At 44.6% G+C, this 26,564-nt stretch overlaps 1 protein-coding gene across 3 annotated transcripts; it reads right to left on the reverse strand.

Annotated features, from left to right (window-relative positions):
* On the reverse strand, positions 1 to 26,564 carry PDLIM3 (PDZ and LIM domain 3). 3 transcript variants are annotated; one of them, XM_037055192.1, is made up of 8 exons: positions 26,348 to 26,564; positions 19,532 to 19,683; positions 18,351 to 18,435; positions 11,153 to 11,220; positions 6,013 to 6,276; positions 4,269 to 4,399; positions 2,580 to 2,691; positions 1 to 950 (listed from the first exon to the last, which is right to left on the reverse strand). In XM_037055192.1, the coding sequence occupies exons 1-8, from the start codon at positions 26,438 to 26,440 to the stop codon at positions 761 to 763; spliced, it is 1,095 nt and encodes a 364-aa protein (XP_036911087.1). In that variant the 5' UTR covers positions 26,441 to 26,564; the 3' UTR covers positions 1 to 760. The 3 variants fall into 3 exon arrangements, with proteins under 3 accessions (XP_036911087.1, XP_036911089.1, XP_036911088.1); XM_037055194.1 differs by lacking the exon at positions 6,013 to 6,276 and having other exon boundaries at positions 26,348 to 26,563; XM_037055193.1 differs by lacking the exons at positions 6,013 to 6,276; positions 11,153 to 11,220 and adding an exon at positions 11,583 to 11,770 and having other exon boundaries at positions 26,348 to 26,563.

A 26,564-nucleotide genomic window follows, 5' to 3' on the forward strand; every position in this document is an offset into this window, starting at 1 on the left:
TTTCAAAGCAAAAGAAACCGTTTTAATCTGAAAGAGACCGCATTACCTTCAGCTAGCAAATTTAAATGTCCCTCCTATCAGCAGGAACTGTGGGCACCCAAGAAGGAGTGGATGAGTATTACAAGCTAGGGAAGCCACATTTTCTTCAAAGACCTGAGCCAGCACAGACAAACGGGTCCTCTCCCTGGAATGTTGGTTTCAGCTGGATTCATGGAGTGACACTGTGTTAGGTATTTTTAAAACGCTTTGTGTGTTTCTTATGCATGTTGCATCCAGTGGTACAATTGTGGCATCTGAAACTGCAGAAATCCGGGGAATTTCTCCCTGACATGCACTCTAATGGTTAAAGCAGAAAACAGACAGTTTCAGGGTGAGTCAGAGCACAAGACCCTCGCTCAGGGTTCACTACCATCGCTAAGTCAACTTCTTAAGGAAAGACGATCAGACTCCCCGAAATAGCGTGATGTTTACGTGTTTGACGGTCGTCATATGAACTTAAATGGTGAAACACATACAGAAACGTAATCGGTTTAAATGTCATCCGGTCATTGCTAGCCCCGGAGAGGAAAAGAGCCGCAAAACGGAGCTGGAAGTATGTTTGTGCCGTAGCAAGCATTTGCCTCCCACGCAGTGAGATAAGCACCTAAAAGCCTCAGTTTTAGGTTTGCACTCAGCAGTGTGCTCTACTTCTGCCCAAAGTCACTAATGCCTTCCCGTATAAGTGTGCGTGCGTGCGTGCGTGCGTGTGCGGGCTCCCGTCTCAAGCTTTGGGGTAGAGAGTGACTGTGTCGTAGCCCTCCGGGGGCCTCGTGCGGGCTCTGGCGTGCGTTTCGCAGTACAGCTCCCCCTCCACGAAGAAATAGCCCTTCTGCTTGAGGTTGAGGCTGCAGTCGGCACACACAAAGCAGTGCGGGTGCCGGTACTTGTCCCGCGCCTTCACGACGGCCCCGCTGCGGAGAAACAGGAGATCAGGTCCAAAGGGCAGAGCCCCAACCCCCGCACAACGGTGGCAACTACGGATGAGGCAGGTGGTGAGTGTTTGACATTCAGGAAACTAGGGCCTGCAGCGGCCACAGCGGTGACACTGATGTCATCGTCAGGGAGATGCAAGACAACCAGAATGAACTGTCCTGCATCTCTCTCTGACGTGAATATTTTTCCGAGTTTTCAGACAAGTCGCTGACATGAAAATCATATGCTCTTCCTTCATGATCTCTCCCCACGGTTTCTTCAAGAGAGGGACATGTGATTCTGAGGAGGGTTCGATTCTCACTAGGGATGTTGTCTTCGTCAGCCTTTTTGGCACCAGGGACCAGTTTCGTGGAAGCCAATTTTTCCATGGACTGAGGGTGGGGGATGGTTTTGGATGATTCAAGCATATTAGATTCAAGCTCCCCTCCTGCTCACAGGCCCGGACTGGTTCTGGTCCATGGCCCAGAGGCCGGGGACCCCTGGGCCACATCACTGAAAGTGCCTCTGGTCACTCTGTGCCCTGGTGGCCCAGCCTCTGCGCAGCAGGGACAAGGCAGATTGCAGAGCGGAGGGGGCATTCTCACAGCAGGGGGTGGGGGGGGCGGGGGCAGGGACTTGCCTCTGTTGTCCCAACAGTTTGTCACCGCTTCAGAGCGGGAGTTGCTTTCTGCTGCCATCACAGTCTGTCTGGATTTGGGAGGCCCTCTCTCCTCCTGAGCTTCCTGTCCAGTCTGTTTCTCTCTGCCCCACACCCTCACCTTTGCCGGGACCAGGCTGAGGGCCCACTGCCCTCCTGAGATGGACCCTGGGTACCGGGATGGGTGCTGCCTCTGGGTGGGAGCTTAGGGCAACAGGGCGGCCCAAAGGGACCGGAGAAGTGGCCACGTGGGGCACTTGCAAGGAGAGCGGGGATGACTGGGGTCACGTGAAGATCTGAACTAGCAGGAGTGGGCATTCAAACCTAGGGACCCTCAAAATGGGAGCTGATTGCATTTTTAAAAACGATGTTGGAGTATTGATGCAGCTTAAGAGACTGGAAAAGATCATGTGTTTTATGAACATCCTGATGGCTGCTGTGTTTGTTTCCCTGGGTTTATATAGAAAAGGAACGACTCAAAGCCTATGTACTTGAGGGAAGGCTTCTTGAAGGGAAGTTTGGTTTCTTGGACATGATTTTACTCTGGGCATGTCCTCTGGGCAATTTTTTTCCATGAGAATAATCTGAAATTATAAGTCAAGATTGCTGACTTACCTTATGTGCCAATTTTAGGGTATATCTAAGGAACTCTGGTCAAAATATGATATGTGGTGGATGTTGTATTTCAAGTCAATGAATAGAAATAGAGAGCTGCTACCAAGGTTTATAGGGAATTCCTGGGTTAAAAATGAAACTTAGTCCTGGATGGTGAGGCTCAATTGGTTGGGTGTCATCCCGCAAAGTGAAAGGTCACCAGTTCGATTCCCAGCCAGGGCACAGGCCTGGGTTGCAGGCCAGGTCCCCAGCTGGGGGGTGTGCGAGAAGAAACCACGCATTGATGTTTCTCTCCCTCTCTTCTCCCTTCTCTAAAAGTTAAATAAATACAATCTTTAAAAAGAGGGACACTTACACAATGCCACTCCCACACTTGTCACAGAGTGGCATCTTCTGTGTGCTGCCAGCGCCCCCATGGACTTTTGTAACTGGAGCTCTCACACTCCGAGTCCCCACAGGACGGTCATCTGAAAAACAAAGTGCTTCCATTTACGGCGGAGGGACAGCTGGCTGCAGCCTGCACTTCGCTTCTATTTTGGGCTGTGCCCTTTAACCCAAGGAACTCTTAAGCTGCCGCCTGGTCTCGTTTCAGCAGTAGGAGCAGCTAAGGCATGCCTTGTTCTGCACTAGGGCCTTACAGAACAACTCAGTCACAACTTCTGTTGTCCCAGGGAGCTGTTACGGAACGTTTAAAGGAGCAGAGAACATTTGCAGTTCTTTTGTGGTGGTGAAATATACATCATAGAAAACTGACCATCTTCATCATTGTTAGGGTATAATTCAGTGGCATTAAGTGCATTCACAATGTTATAAAATTATTGCCCATATCCATTTTTAGAATATTTTATCATCTCAAACAGAAACTCTGTATGCATTAAACAAAAACTCCCCGTCGCCCTCTCCTCCCAGACCGTGGCAACCTCTGTTGTACTTTTGGTCTCTGCAGCTTGTCTGTTTTAGGACCCTCACACTCATGTAAGTGGAATCACACAATATTTGTCCTTTCGTGTCTAGCTTGTTTGGCTTATAAAGTTTTGAAGTTCATCCATGTTGCAGCATGGCTCAGAGTTTCATTCCTTTTTAAGGCTGCATAATGCTCCACTGCATGCATATTGTTTATCCAGTCATCTATCAACAGACATTTGGGTTGTGGCCACCTCTCTACGGTGGAGAATAACGCTGCTACGGGGTGTGCGTGCGTCTGAGTCCCAGTCTTCAGGTCTCTGGGGTGCGCACTGGGAGGGGATTGCTGGGTCGTGTGGTGACTCTGTGTTTAATTTTCCGAGGAACTGTCATGCCGTGGCCACCCATTTTACCTTTCCATCAGCAATGTGCAAGGGTTCTCATTTCCCCACATCCTCACACCACTTGTTATTTTGCCTTTCTTTTTGATAATGGCCACTCTAAGGGGGCATTTTGCATTTTTGTGCAGCTTTGGAAGGACAGTGCATATCTCTTGGGGGTGGGAAAACATGAGTAAGAGTCTGAGCCCTGCAAACAGCAGGCGGAGGCTGCAGCCCCAGCTCTGCTTTCTAGTGGCTATAGGACGTCACACGAGTTGCCCCCTCTGTGCCTCAGTTTCTCGTTTGTTAAACGGGGAAAATAATAGCTCCTCCTTCAGGGTTTTTGTGAGGGTTAAATGATAATGTGTGCCAGGGACGTAGCACAGAATTTGGAACCTACTGAGGGCTCGTTATGTTATTTTTAAATTCTGATGATGATGCTCTGGAGTATGGGGAAGCTGAGGAATTTTGCAGTGTCCACTTAAAACTCTGTTTAAAATGTGTAAGTTCAGATAGCCCTTGACCACTGTGGGTGGAATTTGTGTTTGGTGCCTTTCTACCAATTTGCTGGCTACTTGGACGTGTTCTGGAAGCTCCTTTCCTAAAAAAAATACCACCCCAATCCTTCAGGGCCAAGATGCACTTGGTTTCTGGATAGAATCAGTATCTAGACTTTCTTCCCCGGTCTGTCTGCCGTCCTCCCCTCCCCGTGGCCTGCCAGCAGGCGCTAACGGGTACAGCGGATGTTCACGGCCACTCACCGGGGCCGTCATCGACCAGTTCCTGGAGCACCCGGAAGGAGCCGGACTGGCGGGGCCGAGTGGGTTCATCCCGGTTGTCGTGGAGCATCCGGTACACGTCCGACTGGGGGGGCACGGAGGCTGCGGGTTCACTGAAACACAACGCGGCAGCGGAGCAGCATCAGGAGCGGGCGAGGCACCACGCGCACAAGAAGCCACAAGACATCAACGAATTGTAATCCCTGTGTTTGCAGTGGCTCCTGAGCAGAGATGCAGTGTTTCCAAGTTCATCTCTATCCTAGTTAAAAATTAACATCTACTCATATGGGCTGCCTTAGGGGTGTCACTAGTTAACCCGGGGCTCACATCAGCACTTCTCCATCTGGAAAAATACTTTGGAAGGCAACTAAAATGTTAGGTAACAGTAATTAAAAAAAAGGCTTGTGGCGGATGGATGCATAATTATAAATAGGAACAAAATCAACCTTTTCTCAGAAAAAAGACAACATACACAGGAGCAAAAGTGCAGAAGTGAGCCCCACTCGGGTATTCTGTCATAAAATTGTCCTGAAATTCAGATTCCTTTCTGATACCACATTGAAAGTGTATGGTTTGATTTTGTTTCTAAGATTAATTTGCTTTGTTAACTCCTAGAAACAAAGGCATCACTTTGCTTGCAAATTGAAGAAGTCTAAATTGCCAGTGTTTGAAAGCACATAGTATAGAAACTTACACATACATGTGCGTTATTATGACTATACTATATTTTCTAGATAGCCATATTATAATCCATTTACAACAATAGAGGCTTTATTTTAATAAACTGTCTATAAATATATTCATGATGAGCAATTAAAAATGCCACAGTAAAACTACATGTCAGGCACACAATGTTTTATTATTTTATGTCATTTCATTGCATTATCTAGAAAAGGGAGTTGCTATCCACACATAATTTTATTACCTATATCACATGTGGAAATAATTATGTAATATCCGAATTTCCTTGCAAAATGGCCTTGAGCAACAGTATGCTATTATTATCTTATTGTATTCATCCCAAGAGATAGCTTTGGGATATTGTTACAAAGCACTCTTAAGTATTATACTACTTTAATTTATAACAAATGGTTCTGTAATACTGAAAAAAGTAATATGGTTTTCTTATACTTTAACTGGAAAAAACTTGATGGCAAAAGTACGTTGAATAAATATATATATACTAAGGAAGAAATTAGTCAAAATAGAGGCCTTTGGAAATTAAATATCTACATTAATAGCTTGAGATAATCACTTAATAAACCCTTATTCATGGCAGACATTTTAAGTGGAATGATAATAATAATTCCCTCTCCAGAAGATGCCATGAGAAAAGTATCATCTCTTTTATAACTCCTCTGGACCTCCCACCCCTTCTCAATTTTGGACCCCCAAAGGGGAGAAACGTAGAGTACACTCGATTGTTAATCACTTTGTACCAGACCTTTGCCAAGTACATCGTTAACTTTTCACAACAGGTATATCTACATTTGGTCCTTCCGTGATTTCAGTTCATTACAACCGGACACATAAAGCTCTACTTAGTTAATTCTTCAAATCATCTTTATCATGAGGCCCAGATATTTGCAAAAAAAAAAAAATCCTTAGTATTCTTTCTTTAAAGCTCTTCCCAAAGCTTTCATGTAAGACACCCATAACGCTGACTCTGCTGACCCTGCCCGTGCGTTTGGTTAGCATGCCCGAGGTTGGAAAGGCCTCGCGTTACCTCATCGCGGGGGCTTCCCCCAGTGCTGTTGAAACCTGACCCTGGAGTGTCTCCATAATATTGTCCTCGGAGTACAACTGCATGGGTGTGTTAAACTGGGCGTGTACAATCTTCACACCGGGAAGCTCCATTTCCAAAGGAATGTTAGGGGCCATCTTAGCAGCCACTTTCAAGTCGCCCGGGCAAATACTGCTAATGGTGCTGACGGAAGAGGGGGTGCTCCGTCCACTGCCGCCGTCGATGCCGGACGGCGTGCTGCACGCACTGTGTCGGTGCCCGCGCCACACGGTGAGGGTGCGGGGAGCGCAGAGACCAGGCGGGGTGCGGGGTGCGGGGCGCAGAGAATGGGCGTGGAGAGGTTAAAAGGGGTGGAAGACAGGAAGGAAGAAGTGAGTGGAACCACAAATCGGGCGACATGCGGACTTCTGGCTGCCATTTCTTTTAAAGAGGGAGGGCAGGTCAACACTCAGGACTGGAAGAGGTGCCACCAAATTACTAGAGGTACAGGCGATGTTGCATTTTTGGCTCTGTTCTACCAGGGGATATGTAAGTTGAAGGTGGACAGGTAAACCTTCAACTTAAAGTTGTCTATCAAGTAGAAAAGACGTGGCCATATTCACTTTTTAAAAATAGGCCAGATAATTTTAAAGTTGACAACATCACAGACAAATGGTACAGGGAAATTACATTGGCCAGGCATCCTTTTACATTTCTGAGGGGCAGTATCTAAGATTAAAAGACTAATGAATGATCTATAGAAAGAGTAACTGGATATGCCCTGTGAAGATCCAATTAAATAGGCTAGACATTTCAAAATAAGTACGTTTCAGAAATGCAGTTCAGTTTAATTGAATAGTAATTAGAAACGTAGGTTATATGATTAAGATTATGTTTTAAGGCGATAGACTTGTAAATGTTTTGACTGTTTTAACTTTTCCTACTTTCATTCTTTAATTTTGTGAGGAATACGTCTTTAAAAATTGCTCACTGATTTCATACAGGGTCTAGAACAGCCAACAAATGCTTGTCATCTTGACATTAATGCCAAGGTGACACCTCGCAAGCAAGGTGACCTCGAACTCTTTGAATGCAATCTAGGGCTAAGATGTATTTCTTCTGTGCAGAGCTATTTCTTGTAAACTTTCGAAAACACTCATATACTCATGCATGTGTATCATTTCCTTCTACAGTCAGGTTGAGGGGACTTGTTACTGAAACATCAGAAAGACCGGCCATGCAGCCTGCGGAACAGCCAGGGAAGTCTCTCGTTCTCCCTGAAGCCCAGTAGGAGGCAGATCACCACTGACATGCTGAGGACAAAAAAGTCCTTTTTCCACGTGCATTTTACGCGCGGTGTGAGAAAGGCACTTTATAAGAAAATGAAATATGGAGATTTTTTTTTAAAAGCACAGTCATTTAAGACAAAGCCAGAAGAAATGTTAGTATTCCATGTCATGCCCACAGGTCAGTGTTGCGCAAACGCAAGGCAGGACACGGTTTCTATGGTGTGCTTCTGTCAACGTCAGGGTTCTCTGAGGGCTCAAGTGTGACGGCACCTGCACTGACCGCTGTCAGGGCTGCGGATCTGACCTTGGCCCAGGCAGGGGGCTGAGGCCACGAGGCTGTGTGGGGCCACTGGCTCTGCTGACTCCATCAGTGTCACAGCCTGAGCAGTCTGGACAGTCCTTGTCACCACGGGGATTACATTTATTTTCTGTCTTGTTTTACTCAATTCAACCCTCTGCAGAGCCTAAGCCAGGCAGGTAACTAGGGACTTGCTCCTTCCCTCCAGGGCCTGACACCCTGTTTAAAATCTGTGAGTGGCTCGATCGTGTATGGCCTGCCCAGGGCCTTGTGCTCATTTCTGGAGGCTCGATACTGCCCTGGGGCCTGAAATCACCTTCAACTGGGAAAAGGGCAGAAGTAAAATGTCAGTTGTAACGCAGTTCAGTCAGGGTCCTCTCCATTGGATCTAAGTAGAATGAAGCTTGTTAAGTGGTAATTTGGGATTTGAAGTGACTTACATCCTGGCAGACTTGGGCTGACAATAGTGAACATTTCCAATAAGCCTTTATAACTACTCTGACTTTACTGTGTGCCAGGCAAAGTGCTAGGTAGTGGATGAAGTATGATCAGCTCAGAACTTAGAGCTATTCCTCTTTTTATAGTTGTAATTAGTCATCTTTTTCTGTTTTTAGTGTTCTTTATCTAGGCATGCTTGTGTATATGACTGTATTTCAACAAAGTTTGTGTTCTGTTTCCTAATTTCTTTATCATTCTATTTAGGGGTCCCTGTTTATTAAACAGATAGGAAATAAACTCTAAGCTAGCAAGAATTAGTTTTTTATAAATTTCTGGGACAATTTTAAAAGATCTTTCGAACTGATGCTTAAAAAAAAGGTTGTCATGGGCTTCAGTCACTGTGAACCTCATCGTGGCTCACTATGACCTACTCCTGTGACTTGGAATGGTAGGTGCTAATGAGATTTCTTGACATTGACTTACTGGCTGGGCAAAGTCACCTGCAGAGTTGATGCTACACTCGATTGCCTCACTCCTGGATAGACCATTAAGGAGAGAACGGATTTCTCTGGCATCTGTACAGACTTTTGGGGGCCTGCTTCTGGAAGTGACTTGTCCAAAACCATTCACAGGGATTGTATTTGAACATTTGCACCTATAAAATCCCGTGTATATATTCTTGACGATAGCTTTGGCTTTACAAATTTACGTTTGTACATGGAAATACTGGTTTTTTCATAGGCTTCAATTATGATGAAATAATTAAAAGAACCGTAACCAGTAGTAACATGGTATGGAATTCACATACAGTTTAGCCTTTCCAACGTACTTCTGATGAAAAAGTTGGTCATTAATGGTGTAGTTCTAGTATGGTATATAGCCACTCAAAATTCCATCCCGATGAAGAATCTCTTAGTGAGAATGAGAAACTCAGGAGCTAGAGCAAATAGGGAAGGAAATACTGGAAGGAAAGCACAGGAAGATAGGAAGGACAGCAGAGGCATTTTTGCAATTCTTTAAGATCTGTGTCCTTGTACCTGTTTTGCAAGCAACCCTTTCATCCCTGTCTCCCCACTTCCAAATTCAGCTATGTTGAAAGGTACCTTACAATGACAAAATTATGAGTGGCTTGTTATCATCACCATATTTGAATGAAAATGAAAGTACATTTTACTTTTATTTAGCAAAAGTAGGTTTACAGTTGTTCATATGGAAAATAATACGATAATCAATAAATAATAATACAAGAATAAACTCGGTGTTTCAGGGACTCACGACTGTAAATCTACTTTCACTCCGCCCCACATATAAAAAGAGGGTATCACATGCCTAAATCTCCCTGAAGTTTTATACAACTAAAGGTGCCTGGTCTTTACCGAAGGCAAGAGATACGTTACTCTGGTGCCTCCTTCTGTTCAAGCCTCTGACAGTCTTATAGCTCATTAGTGCACTCAGTTATGCCACCCTCAGAAGAATGCAGGTCTGTTCGGTTAACTGTGCTTCTTCAGGAAGATGCTTATGTATTTATTCAACAGTAAAATAACATTCAGCTTCTGATGGAGTTTTGTTAAATTATCGGGAACGGGCTTGGGAAGCTGTTGAATATGGAGAAAAAGGGAAAAGCTGCAGAAGAAAATGGAATGGGGACTGATAAAGAGAAGGAGAGGAGGACTGTGCGGGGTTGCAGGGGAGGGCAGGGATCAGTGCTGCTGGTCTCTCTCGCCACTCGGGAAATCTTAGGCCCTTTTCGGGTTTGGTTCCTGTAGCTGATGGGCGTGTAGGAGTGTTTTCTCTGTGCCGGCTGCAATTGTAGGTGGTGGGGACCTAGCCGTGTGCTCCCTTTCCTGGGGAGGATGTATTTTGTAATGATTGCCCTCTGAGCATCTTTCTGCCGCTCTTTCTGAGTCAGATCACAAAATTGCCTGGCTTATTTTGGGGTAATCCTCTGCTTCTGACTCTAGCTTCTGGAAAAATCTGCATGTAGACATCTCACATAAATAACGACTGACCAATTTCAGGAGGCCTCATAAATGCAAGTGTCCCCAGGGGCCAGCAGGGTCACACATACATGACAGTGGGCCAGGAATCATACTATGGGAGTGATGGGCATTTACACAAGCCGGAGTGTAGATGTTCGATCTTAAAGGTACTCACCTAGTTCATTGAGACAATGGGAGGGTTAAACAAATCATTGTCTGTGAATGGATCCACCTACGGCCTCCAGTTTGGGAAACCTGACACAGGCCATCACTCTATGTTCCTACCCTGTTAGGACAACGCAGCCTAACCTTCCTCGGGCTGGCTGATGTGGCTAAGGGCAGAGGAGTGGGTGTGAGGTTCCTAAAGGCAAACAGGGCACCAATTTCCTCCCTCGGAGGTTGGGGTCAGTTTGGAGAGGAGATGTCTGAATAGGAGCATATGAAGGTGTCCACTTCTCTGACTGGTGGGCCACAATGAAGCTTGCTCACTGTTCCAGCGTGTACAGTTTTCTGTGGGGGCTACCCATCCATATCCCTCCCTCCCAGCTCTGTCTGCGTTACTTCTTTCCCCCCAGGTGGAAATTTCCTTTCCAAGGACCCTCTCTTCCTTTGCCAGTATCCATGAGCACTGACTTTTACGCAGCGGCTGTCATGAAGGGGACCGCCCCGTGGGCTCTGATGGAATGAGCAGGTGGAGGTGGGATGATGTGCGTGTGTTTAACTTACAAAATTACCAGCATCCCCACCTGTGCCCCACCTGCTTATTTGCTCCTGATGGGAGGGCTGGTTTCCATTTTTGTTCCTGTCGGCCGGGGCCTTCCTGAGCTGGGAGGTTGAACACCTGCTTGCCTCAAAGGTCGCTGCGCTCTGGACGGGGTCCTCAGGGGTATTAGTTATAAATAACGTGGTGACTGCACTGTATTTCAAGCCCTCTAAGCTTGTCAGTGTTTACTCTTAGAAATGGAGCTTAGTTGGTTGTGTACTCTGCTACGTGAGTTCGTTTCTTTTGCTTTTGAAATAAGCTTCAACATGAAAAAAAAAAAGTCACTCCAAACACCTACGAGTTACTTTCCTTGGTGATTAGTAGGATTTATTAAAGACGCATGCACCCCAAACTGCACAATCTCAAAGTTTATGACCTGCTCCGGCCTGGAATTACGAAAGGTTTGGGCCGAATGTTGTGCTTGTGTTCGAAGTAGTTCACGTCCTGCGAAGACAAAGGGTTGGAGAGCCCTCAGTGGAAGGCGAGCCTCTGCTTTTAGCTACAGTCAGAAAGAGGCACAGTAACCGCCAGGAGCGGATCCTTTGCCACCAGATACCGACGTGACTAAGAAGGGCTGCGGTGGAACGGGAGCGGGCTCTTCCTTTCCACCGTCTGTTCGCTAAGTGTCCGGGAACCGGCGCATTGGAACCTTGATCTAGGGCTTATCTCTCAAATAAAAACCTGATCGTGCCTCCAGGAAAGTAAAAGCAAAACAGCAAGAGCTGGACTTCGGAAAGGACAAGAACCCGGCTGTCACGGTTAAGAGTGAGAGCGTGGCGCGGCCGGAGGCGGAGTCCGATACTTACGGTTGAGGCGAGCTAGGAAGGAGACCCCGCAGCTGTCCGTGCAGCGCATCGCGTATATTGCTAGTAGAATAGAGCCCAATGGGCGAGTTATAGGAGGCGCTCACTACCTGTCTTTTGTCATCAAGGTTTGCAGCTGCAACAAAAGGCGGGGCCCTTCTGTTGTGCGCGGTACCAATGGGTCTGAACTCCTGTACAACGGCAGACAAGGCACACAGAGCCACAGAGGGCAGAACAGAGCCGTTAGTGAGCAGAGGACAGCACCGCCGTTCATCGCGTCTTCTCTCCTCGCTACACTATTCCAGGCAGGGTTAAAGGAGGGCTTACAAACCTTCCGGAATTTTCCCTGAAATTTACGTGTGCTCAGGAATTGACCTCCTTTAAAATAGTATAAAATAATGCAGCATCTACATCTTTTAGAAAATTCTCATGGCTCATGGGAGTAGAGAAGTTTGGGGTCAGAAATGGGATTTTCAGCTTCAAAGAACCCTTCTACTTAACATTTTTCTCAAGTAGAAATTACATTTGCTTTATCTCCTATTAATATTTTAATAAGATTCTCTCCCATTTTCGGAAATGAAGGAATAAAATAGCCAGAAAGGGAGCATTTGTTAATAACTATATTGAATCATATTAACTAATCCAAGTAAAAGATGTTTTTTTCTTAATACCCACAACAATAACAACAACACAACCCCCAGATTCTTAATGTGGACTAAGTTATCCTTAACTTTAGAAAAAATAAGAATTAAAAAAACTCTTTTTACTTATGAAAGTGGCAATAACATTTATAGAAACCTCCTTTTTTTATTGTGCTGATTTCATTGTTCTGTGTTTAGAGAACTCTTGTTGTTTAGTCCCAGAAAGACTAAAGTCGGGAACACAAAGGCAGCTAATGTGTGTGATTCACAAAAGGACTTTGACTTTATTGTTTGGAGAAAAGGTTAGAAAATCAGAGTCCTAAACTTTGAACTTGCAATAGGCCCGAATGATCTGAAACTCTATATTATTACTTTAATGTAGGAGTCGTGTTTTCTAATTTTATACAGATTTATAATTTCATGAAGTTATTAAGTTTTTTCCTAAGGAACAGAAGAAAACCAAAAGCGAACGCTACAGGAGACATGAGCCAATTCTTTCTCTGAGTCTTTTCACTGGGCAGGCTTAGTAAGATAATTCTTTGCAGCGTCTTTTCACTCTCACATTCGCATCAACTTTGTTTACTTTTGTGAATGCGTCACCAGCGTTTTACACACATCTCAAATAGTAAAAACATTTATGGTTATTTGGAATGTTACTGGAAAGAGACTTTTTATTTTCTTTTAATTTTTTTAAAGATTTTATTTATTTATTTTTAGAGAGAGGGGAAGAGAAGGAGAAAGAGAGGGAGAGAAAATCAGTTGGTTGCCTCTCACACACCCCACCGGGGACCTGGCCCACAACCCAGGCACATGCCCTGACTGAAAATGGAACTGGCCAACCCTTTGGTTCACGGGCCTGTGCTCAATCCACTGAGCTACACCAGCCAGGGCAAGACTTTTTATTTTTTTTAAAAAAAGATCTTGTACTATGCTTGTTCATGTCATTTTTCCCCCCTTCTTGTCATTACAGATGAGTATGTTGTGGAATGATGCTTAATTTTGTTAGAAAAGAGACTGTCTCCCTTTTTTTAGGGGTGGGACAGGAGTTTTGCATAGAGATACCTGTGCCCGAGGATACCAGCAACTTCCTGTAGGGATCCAAGGAGCATAAAGCTTTCTATGGGTTCTCCTGAGCAGGCCATCATCACACATGCCCAGGCCTATTGGCAGAACCCACTTAAAAAACAAGTTACAAAAAGGCAAATGGGTTATGGCATCAAAGGAGTCTCTGACTCCAGCTGTCCCAAATCTCATGGTACCTAAACTCTGTGATGCGGTCAAGAGCAGCTTCTCTCCCATCAGCCTCGGACAGCATATTTTAAGAGCCTCCTGAACTTGACAAAAGGTCTGAGTTGAATACATCAGTCTATGATTCTACACAGTGATGGGCTTGACCACTGGCTTATTGACTCCATTCTTTTTCCTCCAGAACAATGGCTCATCGCCTACCCGTTGGTATGGTGACAGTATAGTGGCTGTGTTAGAGAGCAGAATGACCAAAAACAACCAAATGTGGCTTTAGAAAAATGCTGAGTCCCAGAACATGTGAAAACGTGCGTGGTCAAACATTTATATGGTGGTATAATCTCACTGTGTTGGCTGATTTAATAATGAAGTGGGACTGGCTGTGTTTTATGATTAACCATTATGATTAGCCATTATTATGGCATGAAACTATGAACTGGAAATAATTTTAAGTAATGACAATGGCCATGATCCAGCCTCTGTTACTCTTTTTTAATATGAAAGAAGACAGAAGGCTAATTGCCTAATTGCATAATTTAGTTTTGGTGGATTATAAATCTCTCAGGCTAATTAAAAGAATGACTCAGGCAGGACTGAAGAGCTCAAGCTATTTGTAAATTAGCTTTTTCTTTTTTTCTACAACGCATGCTATACGTTAAAGATCTTGGTAAATAGAATTGAACTTATAAAAATGATTTAACATCATGTGCTGGCTTTGTGGGAAATATTTCTGCCCTTATTTTATTTTATGTGTCTTAAACTGGTAAGTAAACATGCAAGGTGACTGTCCTATGAGTGAGGGGACTTTTCTGAACACATTTATGCACTAATAAAGTCTAGTGATCCTTCCACACAGCAGCCCATGAGTTTATCAGCTCCAAGCCTTTTCTTTGTCATTTTCAGTTTGGGTTATATATTGCAAAGTTTGCAAATGTATAATGTGTTAAGGGAAAAGTAACCCCCGAGTTCTCTAGGCAGATCATAAAAGGAAGTTTTTCCTAAGACAGGCTTTAAACGCTCGTACTTAGGCTTTGCAAAGCATTAGTTTTAGAGACCATCCCCGACAAGACCCAGGATGCGTGTACACCAAAGGTGAGCACACACTTAAGATGACACCAAGAAGCAACATTCTATCCAGGACTCACATCACGGCTGACGGCCGGCCGAATTGAGGGACAAAACCGATTCGAAGTTTGCTATTCCACCTTCCCTTCTTTTTAGTTCGTAGTGGAGAGTCATCAGTAATGGAGGGTACCAGTAAAAACCTTATGTGGCAGTTAATCGAGTCCAGCTCTCGTGCATACGCCACCCCTCCAAAGCAGCCACACGATTCTTATCTCTTAGGCATACGATCAATAACCATGGCAATTGATTACATTTTCAGTATTATTTTTAAATGTTAGGAGCTTATATTAAGGGACACTATTTTGAGTTAATGAAATGTGAGGGCTGCCAGAGTAAAGCAGAGATCCGATAACATGGGGAGGGTGGTGGGGGGTGGGGGAGGGGGGAAGCAGCCCTTGCCAGCCACCTCCCAAGCCCTGGCATGACCTCGGCAAGGACGGCAGGGTCCACCTTTCCATTCCTCGTGCGGAGTTGTCACAGGTAAAGGTTGGGTCTGAGAACTGAGGTGATCGTCAGCTCCAACAACAATGCTTGATAATACACACACATATTTCTTTATAAGAAAAAATGGTGGGGAAATTAGGGAAACACTAAATCAAGTGATCATATATTTGATCAAGCCACACAGACTAAATGGTATTTTATAATGTTCAGAACTTATGAATGATCACCGCCCCCAGCCTCATCCTCACCCCCAAAATAAAAAATAAAGTCACCCTTATGATTACTTTCTGCAGTGATCTGTCAAGTTTTTCCCATTTCTCATGGGAAGAACTGGGAGAAATAGGGATTATGAAAATTCGCTTTGTGTAGGCTGCCGCCCAGTTATCAAAATATCATAGAACAAGGGTAGTTGATGAAAAAAATGAAGAAATTCAACCCTTACACTGTTTGACTGTACATGTAGCATGTCCGTATTGTCAAATCTTCCGTGACAAGGGGGGATTCAGCCCTCTATACAAAAGTGCCAACAGCTGTCTTCTCCTTTAGAAAAGAACCATTTTTTTGGTTCCAAAAAAGCATCTTTCCTGTCTTATGATAGCTACATATAATTTTGAGTTGTTCAGCTGACATTAATCAGAGATGAGGGTACATGCTTTGTTTCAGGATGTCAGCTTCGCAGAAGGACGGGGACGCTAACGTGACTTCAGTCTAGAGTGGAGCCTTGTGTAGAAAATTGTGTGTGCGCTCACAGGGCAGGGTCAGGACTGAACCTGGACACTGAATTTGTATAGTCCACGGCTGGGGTTGCTCTAAAGAACCTCTCAATTTGGAGTCTAAATCCATACAAACAAAATTTAGCTTTTAATAATGGCATGGAAAAACTTCAAAAATAGATATTCAAATTTTGTATTAATTATTACTATAGCTGTGTAAGAAAAAGTCTCTAAAAGCTAACTCTTTACACAGTGGAAAAGACTATAAATAAATATATGGACGTTTTATTATTTGTGGCTGCACGTGGGTGGTAGGACATACAGTAGTGTTTTCTCCCCCCAGCAAAGGTATGCTATTTTTTAAGTAAAAAAGAATATTTTATTCCAACAGCAAAAGTCACATAATTTACAATAAGGGTTTAATTTGGGCTGAGAAACAAGAACCCAGACTGTGTATTGCTCAATGGCATTTTACTGTTCCTTTTCAAGGGCATCTCAAAGCTGGGTATAATTGATGGCGTTTGTTTCTGAGGCTGACACACCTTTGTCATCCAGAAGTTTGCAGAGCTCTCATTTGGGGGGAAAAAAGACATCTCTTTGCATAGCTTTGTGGTAGTTAAAACATAAGTAAAAGGAGACTACTCAACACCCCAGCTCAGCTTTCCTTCTATCTCATTCTGCAAGTGAAGTTCCCTGCGTGGTTTGTATCACTGCATTTTGTTCGAGATCACGCTATGGGATTTCAGATGGTGGAGGCTGGACTGGAACTGAGCTGCCTCGTGTAGGGAATGTCTGTCGTGAAGCGGCAACTTCTGCGAGCTGACTGTGCAGAAACCTGGCCGGAGGACGTGAGGAGCAGAAATCTCTCGGTCCAGTTAGGAAGAGAACCGAAATGGCTCTTTTCTCTGAGGGTGTCAGTAAGAATTACTCAGGACTCAAACTAAAGGAATGTTCTGACTGGCTTCCATAGTCCTTAACCCAATCTTCACCTTTAATTTAAAAAAAACAAACAAACTGTTTCCTGCTCTATCTTTTCCCCAGGTGTAATATCTTTTCTTCTATCAAAGACAGAAGATTAGAGGTACGGTTCCTCACCAACCCAGCTGGGAGGCCAGGGCACTCCACCCCCCACATTCAGATCCCTTCCCACCACATTTATTACCTGTCTTCCCCACTTTATCTGTTGCTCGCTCACCTTGAAGAGCAGAACCTTTATCTGACCTACCCATCCCACTCACCTTGCACCGCCACCTTTACCTGCAGCTGCGGGGGGTGGTGGCAGAGCACTGAGGATGGGTGCCCGGGATGGGTCCTGGGCCAAGTCAGAAAATGCCGTCCATCTTTAGCCCCTCCCATGCCTTTCCTGTTTAATCCAAAGTACTTTGTAATGACTCTGGTGACAGTAATGAGGAAGGCATTCTGGGTCTCTAGGAAGTTCTGACACAGGGGCACTTTCTTCTCTCATTTTTGAGAACAGGCCTGTGGGGACTTCTGGTCACACCCTGGGGGGGGGCGGGGGAAGGTCTCACTCTACCAATAATGATGAGAGCTCCCACTGAATTCAATACCTCTGTGAACAATTGGAGGTGCCAAATTGTTTACCTTACTGTTTGAGAAGCCCCAGGAGATACACGTGCAAACACCCACGCCTTCACGTACTGGAGAAGGGGGCAGGGCTAATGGAGACAAGTGGGAGACCTGAAGGTCCAACACAGGAGCCAGCGAGCCCCAGAGGGAGACGTTGCTGAAGCATCAGGTACAAATGCGCTTTCAGTCCGTTTTCACTAGATTCCTAGAAAAACCGCACCTCTGGAACCTCTACTCAGTTTAGTAGGAAGGCTTCCTTTAAAAGAGGTAGTTCATTTATAAAGCCATCTCTCTAAATTCGGGGAGCTGTTAAGTAGAGGTTCTAAAACCCTTTTCTTAATTACATTCTCCCTGCAGCTCACTTAAAAGGGTTGGTTTAATTTCAGACTTTTGGAGCTTTTGAGAATGGACATAGTCAGATAATTAGCAGATTATTCAATTAGTGTAGCTCAGTAGATAAAGTTGCTGCAAGGGAAAGTCCTTTATCTTTGCAATTCAACTGCATGAGCAGAATATCATCTTGATTACATAGTGCAAGATTTTTCATAGAATAAACTTGATTACAGAATGCCTGAACTGAGACCTTAAGGAGCGGATGCAAAATAAGATCTGGGTGAAGACCTGGGAGGGCTGATGTTCAAATAACAGCTTAGAGACACCTGTTTCAAATGGTTGTCTGTCCCTCCCTTTTGTTTCGACATCTTAATTTTTCTTGGACTACCTCATGGTCATTTGGCAGAAGTCCATCGTAAAAGATAATAAAAAATTAAGTAGATTGTATGTAGATATAGCCAAATTTTTCCTGATGAGAACATATTTGTGTTTTAACAAGATGTTTGGCTAGGTTAGGCATCCCTCTGTTTTCCTAATGTAAGAAAACGTGGGTAACCTAAATTAATCTCAGATAATAAAGATTTACTCCAGTTTTTTATATTTGCCACTTCTTCCTCTTGGCGGTAGCCCACAGCATTTAAACAGAAATGTAATGCAAATATCATGTATTCCAAAATTCATACCTGGGGTTCTGATTCCAAGTTGATTTTGAAAGGATGTGCCTTCCCGTCTTCCGATACCTGTGGAGACCACAGGCGAGTTTCCGCCCTGTAAATAAAATATAGTTCGTAAACTCTAAAGTCTAATGATACTTTCAGTTCTAGCATCCTTCAATTCCCTGTAACGTTGGTGGGAATACTATTAACCCTTGATAACTGAAGCAAAAGCAATGTCCCTTGCTCATATTCTGTGCTCTCCCATCTCGTTGGTCTTCCATACTGAGTGTGCTTTCAGGGAAATGTGGAGGCACCCCATGGACTGCTGTGGATGAGTGTTTGTGCCCCCCTCACATTTACACGGTGAAACCCTAGTCCCCTGGCCCAGGCCAAGCTCCCTACGTCTCCGCTACTTCCCTCCTAGCCTGCCCAGGGCACAAAGGGACAGTGATGGACTGGCCAGGGGGGTCTGCAGTTGGCATCAAGGAGCTGTGCTTTGTCCAATCCCCCTTACGTATCTGGGACGGTGTGCTGTGCTTGGGAGGAGCCCGGGCGATGCACAGACAGGGAAGGAGCCCATTCCACCTGGTCAGAGGGCAGATCACTGTCTGCCTTCTGGGCCAGTAGGGAAAATTCTGGAAGTATCAATTCCCTGATACTGTTTTTGGTCAGAAATGTCTCATGACCTAATATACTCATGTGTACACACATCCTCACACCTCATGAGATTCTTCAGGGCTGACTTCTGTACAAAACGGCCAATGGCATAGAGCACATTAGCAACCAATTTTTAACAAGAACACATTCTGTCCAGTCGAGAGATTTGGGAGAATCTTTGAGTTCCGTTTTCTAGCACGTTTGGCGCAGCAGGACAACTAGCTGTGCTCTGCCGTGTTCCTGCGGCCAATACCATCAGGGGTTCTATTTTCATGGTCAATGAACTGGACTGGTACCAGGAAAAAAATTCCATTAGCCTCTTTGGTTATTCTGACATTCCAGAAAATTCCTTGTAGAAATAGTTTGCTCACGACTGCCAGAAGGCCTGACTTTGGGGAAAGAGCAGACTGGAGTGGCTGTTAGAGAAAACAGCCCCTGGAGATCCTAGTTTCTGTGGCCCGAGCCGCCCCGGGAGGGATGAACCACCTGCAGCTTCGGTCCAGGTTCTCCTGGCACCCAGCCCCCTGTCAGCGCCGTGGGTTAAGGAGCACCTGTCAATTTTGAGGCACAGCTGGTGTGCTGCTGCTTTGATCCTGTCCTGGGCATCGGCGTGAGTCATGGACTCCGTCCCGAAGCCATCGATAGCCAGGATGACATCTCCCGGGCACAGGTTGGCAGCGGCCGCCTTGCTTCCCGGGGTAATCTGGAAGAAATCATGGCGCCTCGTCACTGTCACCATCTTGCAATAAATAGCTTGAGTTTCATGCCCGACATTCGTATTTCAGCTTGGCGACATGGAAAATGTTTTACGAGGCAGGAAATGCTAAATTTAACTTAAACCAACTCTTGGTTGATCGACTGTGTTAGGTCTGTTTCTCTTGTATTTCTTACTAAACCACATTTCATTTAGCATGTTGTCTCTTATTTTTCCCACACCTTCCTACTTCCCTGCTTGGGTCATATGTTCTTTGCTTTAAGCAACATAATTTGAGTTTTAGGTTTCTTTTTGTTACCTCCAACTCGCTATTTGGGAATCGAGTGTGACTAAAATTAGGAAGATTTCATATTTGACCTGAAACTGCTTTAGCATCTCTATAAATTATGATTCACACGAGGGGGGTACTTGGGATACAGAGAGCTTGAAAGAGAATCCCTCTTGAGTTAATAAGAAGAAGCCATGTGATAAATAAAACGGTAACTTTTCACGAACTCTTCAGAGAGCTGAAGTTGCAGGGCAACCAACCAGCCTGGAATTTAAGGAAAGACAGACAGGTGCCTGCAAGGACAGACAGAATGTAAGCATGGGCTCGCCTGAATCTGAGCGAGGAGGAAGGCAGGGCTAATGGACTAGCTGGTAGAAGAATTCAGTTAAAATCGTGAGCAAATGGTTCAAGGCTGAGTGTGAGTTAGCATTTGGAGTCCAGAACCCCTGGGAACCACAGACACAGGGATGTTCATATCCATGCAGCCTCTTCTCTGTGCACAGAGGACAGATGGAACAAGCAGAAAACAAGATGCAACACTTTAATTCAATTCTGTCAGTATTACATTAAATGTAAATGGTCTAAACACACCACACTTTTCTTACAAATAGAGATTGTCAAACCAGGTAAAAGAGCAAGTTCCATTTTTATGCTGACTGCAAGAAATCCATGTTGGTGTTTTTTTGGTGGGGGAGTGAAATGAAAGGAATACTTAAAGACATGGGGAAATAAGGTTGTTAAATGTTTAATTTAAGAGATAACACATTTGAAATTATCATTATGTTGGGTGTTCAGTGACTCTTTGGCTTACTAGTCCCACTCTCAGTTTTTCTGGGTACATCCCAACGATTTACCGCTGCCTAATAGCCGTCAGCTGGTCTTTCCCGACCTACTTCTCCAACGTGATTATACCATTGCTGCCCCCTCCCCTCCACTGACTGTGCTGCAGCTATTCTGATTTTCTTTTAGTTCTCAGGCCAAACCCGCACCCTTTTTGTGTTTTACACGCATTGCTGGTTTTGCCAGGGATGCTTCCTCTACTCTTCATCCAGTTGTCCCTTCTCCTCCTTTTGGTCTAGGCTTAAAAGCCACATTTTCAGAGAGACACCCCCGAACATCCGAAGCTGTTTCTCCAGCTTCTACTCTGTCCTTCTCCACCGTTCCACCCCATTCGTCTCCTTCATGAAGACAGTGTGCACTTGGATGCTCGGTTATTTACCTGTGTGTTCTCCATCTTTCTAACCAGACTGGCAGTTTGGGGATTGGAAGCAATTTTATGTCTCTTCCTAATGCTTCACGGTGTATATTCCAGCGTTTTGGAATTAAAGGATAATTGAAAATGAATGAAAGGCCATTTAACTTAGAGTTTATGAAAGGGAAAGAGCTAGTCTGCCGAACATAAAGACTCTCTCTCATTCCGGGTCTCTGGAGTCACGAATCAGAAGCGCTAGGAGACGAACTAGGGAATCTGTGTTTTTAACAAGTGTCTCAGATTTTCATCATTCACATCAACCTGTTAATTGGGCCTGTTTGGAAAAAATAATTTAAAACATAGATGAAGCATCTGTAATGTTCTGTTTACTATGGGAAACACAAGGGAAGTCTAAGATGTGGCCCTATGAGATTTTTATGTTATGAATAAAGATAACTGGAATAGTCATGGAGTGAGACAAGTGTACACAAAAGGGCATTACTGTGGCGTGTGGATCAAAATGCTGAGAAACCGTATTGTTTGATTGCTCTCCTTGTCTACCAATAAACAGTGCTTCCCCTGGAATTTAAGCCTCCTAGCACCTGCATGTACATTTCCAGAGCCACACCAGTTAAACCAGAATCTCTCTAGGTAGTGCCTGGGCATGGGTTTATCTTGGTGAGTCGAAGGTGAAGCCAGGGGCAAGAACTATTGCAGTATTATTGTCACTATTATTGGTATTGTATTATTATCAAGAACTGTGATCTCAACACTCAAGACAATGTTTTAACATGAGAAAACTGATGCTCAGAAAGTATGAGGAACTTGCTTCAGGTCCCACACCCAGTGAAAATCTGCATTTCCCTCAGGGGTGTGTAACTTCGCAGCTGAAGCTTCGCCACCATCCCGCCAGCCCACTCCTGCAGGTGACCTCTCCCCCGACTTCTCCTGTCTCTGGGTCCCACTGCTTTTCATGGAATCCCGGACGGTTGTACCTCTGAGGTTTACGTGCATGTCGTTCCCTTCTGCTGATCTGTGAGCTTCTCAGGGTGTAGAAACCAATTAAATTATGATGGTATCCCCCACAGTGCCTCCCAATTACGATGCATTCTGCACTTAACAGCTATTTGTGGGATGTGTGAATACCACCCGCACAGGAACCAGCTCTTCCATGTAGACACGCCTTTGGTCGAACAAGATTACGTAGGTTTTTATTCACATCAACCTTCTTGCTACCCTTGGCACCCGGAAGAGGATGGCATTCAGCTATAAACATCTTTTCCCTGAAAGTTCAAATTTCAACTATAGTTTATGTTAAAGTAATATACATTTCTATGTTAGAGGCTGCAAAATTCAAGACTGCACTCACGTTTTTTCTATGTTGGTGCCCAAGTCCAAATAACATTCTCAGTTACAGTGATCTGGAACCTGGGTGTGCTCCGAATAGGAAGGAGCGGGGAGGGAGGGGGGGAGGGGAGCGGAGTGGGACGGGACGTACTGGCGTCAGATGTACACAGCAATTCTACATCGTGTGCATGAGAGAAGCTTGTGCTTTATTCCAAATTGGACCCTTTGTGAAAACAGATGATTTGTAACTTGGCATCGATAGTACATTGTCCTTCTGGGTGGTCTGAACACTTCAGAGAGAAGGACGCCTTAGAACCTTCTTGCCAGAAACAGGAAAGCTGCTCATTTAGAGACGTGAACCTTAAGCTTCTCTCTGTGAAATACTAAGGCCACTTACATATGGGGTCTGCAGAAACTTCCCACTGCCCCGAACTGAGCACCACAATGGAAGTTTGATTGCATAAAGTCTAAAAAATTGCTTTCCTAAAAATTTTGTGTGTCACAAGCGATTGCTCAATTTTTTTGAGAATGTCTGGTATTTGATTTACTTTACTTCTGATGTCTTTAATGATACAAAGATGAACCCAGCTGATTAATTGGATCGTAAGCAATTATGGGGTGTCATTTCAATGGATGAAGAGAATTACATTTATAACCCCCTGCCCAGGCTCTGGTGGAGTGGAGATCCACTGTCCAGAGGCATGGCTGCAGTCTGGGTTTGTACAGTGTGGGGCAGGAGGGGAAGGGGACCACTTGTAGAAGAATGAAAACGGATTTAATTGATTAGAGGAATTCATCTTATTTTGGGGACTTTCTGTGGCGCTGAGTGCAGGCACTGTTGTTTTGATTCTTTATGTACTTAAGAACTTATCTAAAATGGATAAATCAATTAAGAAAATAATTGTCATTCATCTTTAACGTGGAATATTTTTGAGGACACAATCTCTACTTATTTGTGATCGTTATGTAAAAAGTAGACAATTTAGTCAATCATTCATATTGTGTCATATTTATTCTGTGATGTATGTGATTTATAAGACAGTGCCAGGCACTGAGTAACCCCCACATTTGAAAATTCCTGCCCTTGATGAGCATGTGATTTGTGGGGTACAGATGGACACGAACACCTGTGGTAGGAGGAGGAGAGGTCGTAGGTCAGACACTATGGTCATCAAAGGGATCAAATGCCATTTGACTGGGTTTCCACTGGCACAGTGGACAGTGGGGTGAGGCGGGGTGGGGACAAGAATTCTGAAGGAAACTGATGGGGGAGTGAAGCTATGTAATGAGTGGTCCTGAGTCGTGGTCCCACTGCCTGTGTATGGAGTTTGGGGGGAGTGAGAAGGGCCAGAGAAGGAGGAAGTGGGGTCGGAAACACAGGTCGGGATAGAGGGCAGAAGCCGTGAGTGTGCAAAGACCACACATGTTAGCCACCACAATCTGGTGATGCTTTTGAAGGGTGTGGAAGAATGGGGAAGACAGGAGCAAACCTGCATTTCCCATGACAGCAGCGAAGAACATGCAGGGTGAATTGGAGAGGGAGACACACAGCTCGGTGGGACGTTAGGAGATCTTGAAGAGGGACAGGGTGGAAACAAAGAAAAGTAGATCTTAACCACAGAGAATCGAGAGAAGCACGTGGTGAACGGGATGGCACAGAGCACCTAGTCGGAAATATCTGTGCGATAAGCAGAATCTTTCAACATGAGTGAGGACTTGGGAGGGGGGTGGACCTGGCATCAAATTCTGTCCCACCACCTGTGGTCCTCAGCAGGGTCCTCTCCTCTCTGTAAAAAGGGATAACGGTGCTGCCACTCTAACTGGATTATCGTGAGATTTGCGTCCCTGCATACAAAGGGCTTAGAAGAGAGTATGAGAGAATCAACCCTTTTCACATAATATAAACATTAGCGAAGTCATGGAATCACCCTACTACCTACTTATAACACTGACAGTTATTTTTGGGCAACATCTTTTAGTCTTTCTCCAAATGATTTTTTGGTATTCTTATAGTCTAAGTGGAAATAGTCTCAATTAGGTGTTCACGATGGCAACAAAGTTCAAGCAAGTATGTTTTCATTATTTGGCAGGAATCTACCACGGCCCTGGATTCGGGAACACCTGAAGAACAAAGCAGTTTATTTTTGCCTGTTCCCCTTGAGTTAAATTAATTGAAGAGAAGAGGCAGGGCCAGATAATCATATATGGTCATGCACTGTTATTGAATCAAGTGTCGAAATGAGGGGTGGGAATTAGTAGTGAGTTAAAAGTTAAAACAAGAACTGGCTTCTCACAACATGATAATTGTCCTCGTATCAAATACTTTCCCAAAGCGCCTGCAGTGCAATTCCAAACTGTAAGCACAGCTTTAGATAAATGTTTCAGATGTCAACAACTCAAATTTCAAACATGAGATGAATCATATTGACATATTACGTAGTAAAACAAGATACTTCCTTTGTAAATCACTTAATTATTTCTTTAGGATTTAATATAAATACGATTTACCTTCGGTTAGAATTCAAACACTTATTTCCTACGATATAAACAAATGAAAAGTATACTTCAGAAATATTTTAAAATATTTCTTAGTACAGATAATGGAAACTGTTTTCTTTGGTAAATCCATAAAAGGCATTCCTTGGCCCTGGTCACTGAACCATTTTCTGCTTACTTTACTTAGCAACATTTTGGGGGATATGTTAAGTTTGTATGTCTCATACAAAAACACATGTCAGATGTGTTTATATGTTTTTGAAAAATGTAAACCAAGGGTTGAAATGTTCCAGGGTCTGTGTCTATATGATACATGTTTGGAGGTATTTTTACAAGACATCAGTTTCCAAATCTCATAGAAGTATACATGGGATGGAATTTAAAAGGTACTACCGTGTTCAAAAATCTCTGTGAACCAACCGGATTGTAAGATGCAGTGTAAGTAGTAAGGAAGAGAAGAAAAGTATTAAAAAGATCAGGTTTAATGTGCCTTATGTGTGATGACTGAAACAACAATTTTCTTTTAAGACAAATACTTGTGTCAGAAAGAAATCAGCTAGAGCCCTTAGAAGTTTACTGACAGGACAGAAATCGTGAGGTTTCCTTTTTCCCTAATTAGACAATACTTTAAAGACTATTAAGGGAAGCTTGACTTTGGTAGTAAAACATCATTTTTGGAGTTGTTAAGCTGAATGGTAACTTTCCATCGGGGAAACTCTCTCTGGCCGGTTTTCTTTGTAGTTTGAGTTATAGGTGATAAATTCCTCAGCCAAGTTCCTGACTTTGGAGAACATTGATTCCAAAAGCCTGGAAACCCAGCGACACAGATTCGTAATACTTTCCCTGTCTGAGTAGATATGAGCAGTTCCAACTTGGCCAGCCCAGGCTGTGCCCCGTGAACAGCGCCCTGCTGAAGTTTTTGCCCAGACAAGAACAGCGCTTACTGGTGCACCTGGCACCAGGGAGCAAGCACTAATGACAGTCCTTTCTCTTTTCCACCCTGCTGGTGCCCATCTCCTCCCCGCCCCCACCCCCCACCCCCCCCACCCCCGTCCCCATCTCCATTGTTACTGAAAAGGAGACCCAGCCCTCGAAGCCTAGCCCAGAGAAATCACACTGCCTCCGCCGCCGGGAAGTTGCTGGGGACCTAGAGGATGCGGTTAATTGTCTAAGCTGCTTTGCATCCTCGAAACCTCACTTTGTCAAGTTGCCGCCGCCCCTCCAACGGTGAGCCCCAACCCAGGGGACCTACCCAGTGCACCCGTGCTCACTGGTCACTCTCCGCTCCTGGGGGACCGGCTGCAAGCCAGAGTCCCCGACTTGTAGGAAAAGAATGGAAAACCACTTACCCTGGTGATGATCAAAGGCTGGTTGAAGTCTATGCCCCCCGAGAGTCTGAAGCCCCAGGGCGCAGGGCCAGGGAGGACCACGTTCTGGGGCATGGTGCCTCCTGGCGCAGCCTTCCTCGGGTGGGGGCGCAGCAAGGGGCAGCCCTGCGCACTGTGAGTGGTCCTGAGCTGGGTCCCCCTCTATGCTCCCCAGGCACTGTCCTCACCGGACTGAGGC

Source organism: Sturnira hondurensis, unplaced genomic scaffold (genome assembly GCF_014824575.4).
Source record: "Sturnira hondurensis isolate 20B ecotype Veracruz unplaced genomic scaffold, ASM1482457v3 Scaffold0008640, whole genome shotgun sequence".
NCBI lineage: Eukaryota > Metazoa > Chordata > Mammalia > Chiroptera > Phyllostomidae > Sturnira > Sturnira hondurensis.

What these genes read in the sequence shown, in the direction of transcription:
- PDLIM3 (XM_037055192.1), bottom strand. Translation starts at nt 26,440, where the DNA reads ATGCCCCAGAACGTGGTCCTCCCTGGCCCTGCGCCCTGGGGCTTCAGA. An exon ending in CTGTGCCTCAAAATTGACAG is followed by an intron (nt 18,436 to 19,531) that starts GTGCTCCTTAAC and finishes TTTTATTTACAG; the next exon opens with GGCGGAAACTCGCCTGTGGT. An exon ending in GTAATTCCAGGCCGGAGCAG is followed by an intron (nt 6,277 to 11,152) that starts GTCATAAACTTT and finishes GCACCGACACAG; the next exon opens with TGCGTGCAGCACGCCGTCCG.